The sequence below is a fragment of the Leucoraja erinacea genome, chromosome 16, assembly GCF_028641065.1.
Source record: "Leucoraja erinacea ecotype New England chromosome 16, Leri_hhj_1, whole genome shotgun sequence".
NCBI classification, from domain to species: domain Eukaryota; kingdom Metazoa; phylum Chordata; class Chondrichthyes; order Rajiformes; family Rajidae; genus Leucoraja; species Leucoraja erinaceus.
In genome coordinates this window covers 5,307,833-5,315,000 of record NC_073392.1, presented here as the reverse complement: position 1 = coordinate 5,315,000, position 7,168 = coordinate 5,307,833, and the positions used below count along the sequence as shown (strand labels likewise).

The window sequence follows — 7,168 nt, the reverse complement described above, 5'->3', positions numbered from 1 at the left end:
TCCTACACATAGAACAGCAGAGCACAGGAACAGGCCCTTCAGCCCACAGTGTCCGTGCCAATGTGATGGCACGTAAAACTAATCTCTGCCTGTACATGATCCATATCCCTCCATTCTCTGCACATCCATGGGCCTATCTGAAAGCACAATGGATAAAATATCTAGTTGAGTATAGAGATACAGCCAAACAGGCCCTTTGGCCCACCGAGTCCGCACCGACCAGCAATCACCACACACTAACACACCCTACACACACTAGGGACAATTTTACATTTACACCAAGCCAATTAACCTACAAACCTGTACTTCTTTGGAGTTGGGAAGGAAACCAAAGATCTTGGGGGAATAAAACCCACGCAGAACGTGCAAACTCCGTACAGACAGCACCCGTGATCAGGATCGAACTTGGGCCTCTGGCGCTGTAAGGCAGTGCCACCGTTGGGAACAGGGATACTCCTTCTATCATCCCTGGTCCCACAAACACTTGAGTTTGCATTCAATTTGTATTGAAGTAGAGAAAGTACAGGTGCACAACCTTTTATCCGGAGTTCCGGAAACCGAAAAACTCCGAAAACCGGCCATTTTTTTCCAGGATGTCGTCTGCACACCAAAGCTCGCGTTTGGCGCCAAACTTGACCCGAAACGACCCACGGTCAACCCAGGTCTGTACTACTGTAGCGGCTGCCTCCTCCCCGGAGACCGGGGAGACACTTAAACATCTGTAAATCATTGCTTAAATGTTACTCAGTTAGTTTGGAGGGCTTTTATGTGAAGGGGGGGGGGGTTGAAGGGGGAAACTTTAATTCTTAGTCCCCTACCTGGTGGGAGAGGCGGGGAGGGGGCAATGCCTTACCGGGTCGCCTTGGGGTAAGCTCCGCAGCGCTGTGGCCGCCAACTCCCAGCTGGGGCTGCGGGCGGCGCCGGTTGTAGCCCCGACCCCGGCAACTCTACCCCTGGCTGCGAGGCGCTCCAAATCCAGCGCCGCCCGCGGCCGGACGCCCGTAGCCCCAGCTCTGCGAATGTTGGGAGTCGGCGGCGTCGCAGCGCTGGGATACCAGCGGGGAGCGGGCAATGCCTTACCGGGTCGCCGTGCGGTAAGCTCCGGAGCGCTGTGGCCGCCGACTCCCAACATTCGCGGGACTGCGGGCGTCCGGCAGCGGGCGGTGCTGGATTTGGAGCGCCTCGCAGCCAGGGGTAGAGTTGCCGGGGTCGGAGCTACAACCGGCGCCACCCGCGGCAGGACGGAGCCCCCAGCTCCGCGATGTTGGGAGTCGCCGACCAGGTAGGGGACTAAGAATTAAAGTTTCCCCCTTCAAACCCCCCCACTCCCACCACCACATAAAATCCCTCCAAACTAACTGACTAACATTTATGCAATGATTTACAATGATTCCCCGGTCTCCGGGGAGGAGGCAGCCGCTCCAGACTTTTCAATCCGCCCGTGCTACCTATCTAATCTACGCTAAAAATCTTCCATTCGGAAATCCGAAAATGTCCGAAATCCGACAAGTGTCTGGTCCCAAGGCTTTCGGATAAAAGGTTGTGCACCTGTACTTAATACTTTACTTTAGTCACAATCCAGACATCTACAGTTAAGATACTGACATATTTTCCACCCAGTGAAAAATATGAATCAACGTGCAAATATCGGCAAGCAAATTAATTGTTTCTTTTTAACATTTTTTTCTGATGCGTATTAACTTAAATATTAAACTGTGACATTACCTTAAAAAATTGCTGTAAAGTGTCCAAAATTAGACAATAGACAATAGACACTAGGTGCAGGAGTAGGCCATTCGGCACTTCGAGCCAGCACCACTATTCAATGTGATCATGGTTGATCATCCCCAATCAGTACCCCGTTCCTGCCTTCTCCCCGTATCCCCTGACTTTAAGAGCCACATCTAGCTCTCTCTTGAAAGCATCCAGAGAACCGACCTCCACCGCCCTCCGAGGCAAAGAATTCCACAGACTCACAACTCTCTGTGAGAAAAAGTATTTCCTCGTCTCCGTTCTAAATGGCTTACCCTTTATTCTTAAACTGTGGCCCCTGGTTCTGGGCTCCCCCAACATCGGGAACATGTTTCCTGCCTCTAGCGTGTTCAAACCCTTACCAATCTTATATGTTTCAATAAAACCCTCTCATCCTTCTAAACTCCAGAGTATACAAGCCCAGCCGCTCCATTCTCTCAGCATACGACAGTCCCGCCATCCGGCGAATTAACCTTGTAAACCTACGCTGCACTCCCTCAATAGCAAGAATATCCTTCCTCAAATTAGGGGACCAAAACTGCACACAATACTCCAGGTGTGGTCTCACTAGGGCCCTGTACAAGTGCAGAAGGACCTCTTTGCTCGTATACTCGACTCTTGTTATAAAGGCCAACATTCCATTCGCTTTCTTCACTGCCTGCTGTACCTGCATGCTTACTTTCATAGACTGATGTACAAGGACTCCAGATCCCGTTGTACTTCGCCCTTTCCCAACTTGACGCCATTTAGATAGTAATCTGCCTTCCTGTTTTTGATACCAAAGTGAATAACCTCACATTTATCCACATTAAACTTCATCTGCCATGCATCTGCCCACTCCCCCAACCTGTCCAAGTCACCCTGCATTCTCATAGCATCCTCCTCACAGTTCATACTGCCACCCAGCTTTGTGTCATCTGCAAATTTGCTAATGTTACTTTGAATCCCTTTATCCAAATCATTGATGTATATTGTAAATAGCTGCGGTCCCAGCACCGAGCCTTGCGGTACCCCACTAGTCACTGCCTGCCATTCTGAAAGGGACCCGTTAATCCCTACTCTTTGTTTCCTGTCTGCCAACCAATTTTTCTATCCATGTCAGCACTCTACCCCAATACCATGTGCCCTAATTTTGCCCACTGATCTCCTATGTGGGACCTTATCAAATGCTTTCTGAAAGTCCAGGTACACTACATCCACTGGCTCTCCCTTGTCCATTTTCCTAGTTACATCCTCAAAAAATTCCAGAAGATTAGTCAAGCATGATTTCCCCTTCGTAAATCCATGCTGACTCGGACCGATCCTGTTACAGCTAACCAAATGTGCGGCTATTTCATCTTTTATAATTGACTCCAGCATCTTCCCCACCACCGATATCAGGCTAACTGGCCCATAATTCCCCGTTTTCTCTCTCCCGCCTTTCTTAAAATGTGGGATAACATTAGCTACCCTCCAATCCACAGGAACTGATCCTGAGTCTATAGAACATTGGAAAATTATCACCAATGCATCCACGATTTCTAGAGCCACGTCCTTAAGTACCCTGGGATGCAGATCATCAGGCATTGGGGACTTATCAGCCTTCAGTCCCATCAGTCTACCCAACACCATTTCCTGCCGAATGTGATTTCCTTCAGTTCCTCCGTCACCCCAGATCCTCTGGCCACTAGTATATCAGGAAGATTGTTTGTGTCCTCCTTAGTGAAGATGGATCCAAAGTACCTGTTCAACTCATCTGACATTTCCTTGTTGCTCATAATAAATTCACTCTTTTCGGTCTTCAAGGGTCCAACTTTGGTCTTAACTAATTTTTTCCTCTTCACATACTAAAGAAGCTTTTATTATCCTGCTTTATATTCTTTGCTAGCTTACCTTCGTACCTCATCATTTCTCCCCGTATTGTCTTTTTGGTTATCTTCTGTTGCTCTTTTAACATTACCCAATCCTCTTGCTTCCCGCTCAACTTTGCTATGTTGTACTTCTTCATTTTTTATTTTTATACTGTCCCTGACGTCCCTCGTCAGCCACGGTCGCCCCTTACTCCTTCCCCTTGGAATCATTCTTCCTGCTGGGAATGAACTGATCCTGCACCTTCTGTATTGTTCATAGAAATACCTGCCATTGTTGTTCCAATGTCATCCCTGCTAGGATATCATTCCAGTCAACTTTGGCCAGCTCCTCCTTCATGGACCCATAGTCCCCTTTATTCAACTGTAACACTGACACCTCCGACCTACCCTTCTCCCTCGCCAATTGTAGATTAAACCTGACCATGTTATGGTCACTACCTCCTAATGGCTCATTAACCTCAAGTTCCTTTATCCAATCCGGTTCATCACATAACACTAAATCCAGAATTGCCTTCTCCCTGGTAAGCTCCAGTACAAGCTGCTCTAAGAATCCACCACAAAGGCTCTCTACAAAATCCCTTTCTTGGGGTCCAGTACCAACCTGATTTTCCCAGTCTACCTGCATGTTGAAAACTCCCATAACAACCACAGCATTACCTTTACTACATACAAATGTTAACTCCTGATTCAACTTGCACCCTATGTCCAGGTTACTGTTTGGGGGCCTGTAGATAAGTCCCATTAGGATCTTTTTACCCTTACAATCCCTTAGTTCTATCCATACTGACTCCACATCTCCTGTTTCAATGTCACCCCTTGCAAGGGACTGAATTTCATTCCTCACCAACAGAGCTACCCCAGCCCCTCTGCCCACCTGTCTGTCTTTTCGATGAGAGGTATACCCTTGGATATTCAGTTCCCAGCCCTGGTCCTCTTGCAGCCATGTCTCTGTAATTCCCACAACATCATACTTGCCAATTTCTAACTGAGCCTCAAGCTCGTCCACTTTATTTCTTATACTTTGCGCATTCACACACAACACTTTGACCTCCGTATTCACGTCCCCTCTTGCACCGCTCGCAATTGGCCCTGACCTTACTCTTTTATCCCTTCTCGAACTTTCCTTCCCATTAATTCGAGAATCTTTTGTAATTTTCCTGTACTCACTTCTCGATAAATATTTGGAATCCTTCCAAACAGTTAATGTTGAATCATTTTTAAGCAGTATTTTGCGACTGTTACTATATTGTGCTATTTATAATACTGCATATCCATCGAGTTGAGTTGAATTGAATTGGACTATATTTTTGGACACTTGTAGAAGGCGTATCGAGACTTCCGGCTGCAGGGAGTTCTCGATTCAACCTTGAACAGCAAGACGTACGAAACAGTTCGGAACAGGCTGACTGTGGAAGAAGCCACGGCATCTGTGTCTGAAGGCGGTGGTCTTCAAGGAATTACAATGAAGGACAGTGATGAGGAAGATGAGGATGAAGATTAGATCACAGTTTAGATTTAGAGGCTGAATTTTGACAAGGCCTGGTAACAAATGCATGTACCACTCTGTTATCCACTTAGCCACAATAGGATCTTATTTTTCAACTACTCATAACGGATATGGGGGAAAATATCCTTATCAACAAGGTTGAAAGTTTAGCTGTGTGAGAAAAAAAAACTAGCACTTATTTGAACCATTGATTTCTAAATTAATTTCTATATGTTCATGAGCAATATGGCGTAACCATTGTTTGATAACGTTACGTGAGATATGTAGGAATATTGCTAAATGTGTCCCTGTTAAAATGCAGAACCTATTTGGCGCTTCATCAATGTAATGTATATATATATATCTTGATGGTAAGATGTTGTGAAGATGAGTGAGTACGGTAATTTTATTTATTTATTTATATTTCTTTACTGGCTGCCAACTGCTTTTAAAATAAAAAGAAAATGCCCCTTGTATTTGTGCAATCTAAAGGTTTTATTAATAACCCTAATTGCATTTTTGTTTAATTTCCTCTTTTCATTCTCGTGCATTTCCTTCTTAATTTCCTCTTCCTTGAATGCTTTCAATGTGTGCGGGAAAAAAACGTTACGACAAATTTCTTTTGATATTTATTAATTGAGATATGTTTCTTTTGGGATGTTATGGAAGTGGTATATTTATGCCCAAATTAAAAGCACTCGGTTTTATTTAATGGAAGATCATATTCTGTGATGTATATTCAAATAATCCTAATGAAACGTGCCCAAAATATACTCCACTTATCCATCTGCCTTTTTTATTTTAAGCCATGGCGGAATTTATACACTCCCCACTTAAAACATTTCTTTTCAAATGATTCATTTGAGTAACCTCTGATATTTTCCACAAAGTTTGACACGTTATGTTTCACAGTTGGTTTCTTGTAAATATAAAGCTGTATAATGCATTTGGAAAACTAGCTGCATGATAAAGGCACCTCTTCTTCCTCCCAAAGCTCTTAGTCTCTGTGTGAAGTAGCTGGTGATGGAAAAACCATCTTGCTTTGGCCTTAAGCCCACAGCTGTACCATGGAAAACTGTGGATTCTTAGTAAATTGTACAAACGTAAGTCACCCGTGCTTTTTAAATCATGTTATAAATATGCTATACTGTACCATCACAATGTCCGAACACATTCTTTTTTTTTTCTCGAATGCACAATTTCGGAATGAAATTTGCTATCCGGAAAGTGGGTATCATCGGGCAGTTGAATCTGATAACATTGGAAACCGTCACGGTCAACACAGTAGCAGCCAGTAGAGCTGCTGCCTCACAGCACGAGAGACCCGGGTTTGATCCTGACCTCGGATGCTGTCTTTGCGGAGTTTGCACATTCTCCCCGTGACCACGTGGGTTCCCCCCCCCCCCCCCCCCCCCCCCCCCTCCTACGTCCCAAAGACGTGCGGGTTTGCGGTTAATTGGCCTTCTGTAAATTTCCCCTGGTGCATAGGGAGTGGACTCGGTGGACCGAAGGGCCTCCCTCCAATGTTGTATCTCAAAACTAAACTAAATTCAATACACCAGGAAGCAGGAGAAATAATTAATTTCCATCAGAATTAAACCAGCCTACTGCTATCATGTGTAAAAGGATCCATGACAAGCAGCCTCCTAATTCTTACTTTAGAAATAACATCAGGTAGAAGGGAAAGGTCTGTGCGGACACTGCCTAAAGCTGGTGAATGGCATTATTTTGGAGCGTCGCAGTGTATTTGCACCCAAGACCCACCATACCAACATGATAATCACTTGTTCTGTTTCACTCAATATTAACACAGCCCAAAATTACGGGAAGAAATCAATAGACTGCATACTTTGCATAGTGGAAGCCAATGCACAGTATACCCAGCGGTATCACAGTGTTGGGACATTACTACCTGCAAATATGTACAATATCGACAAAGGTTAATACGCTGACAACACTGGTTTATTGCAGCTAGTAATAAATATTATAGATTCTGATGATGGCAAGGCTGTCAATGCTCTATAGAACCATCTATGAATTGCAACATGTGTGATAACTAAAGTGAGATTAAAGAATATTG

General features: G+C 44.8%; 1 protein-coding gene across 9 annotated transcripts in view; it reads left to right on the top strand.

Moving 5' to 3' along the window:
- The window catches only part of cadpsa (Ca2+-dependent activator protein for secretion a), a 279,926-nt gene extending 273,446 nt beyond the window's left edge, over positions 1–6,480 (top strand). For 8 of the 9 annotated variants that reach the window (XM_055647589.1, XM_055647592.1, XM_055647588.1 and 5 more), the window contains one exon: positions 4,924–6,479. In XM_055647589.1, the coding sequence (XP_055503564.1) occupies positions 4,924–5,103 (180 nt within the window). In that variant the 3' untranslated portion in view covers positions 5,104–6,479. Of the gene's footprint in view, positions 1–4,923 lie in introns of all 9 variants that reach the window. The other variant, XM_055647594.1, reaches the window with a different exon arrangement.
- Positions 6,481–7,168: the final 688 nt, after the last annotated feature.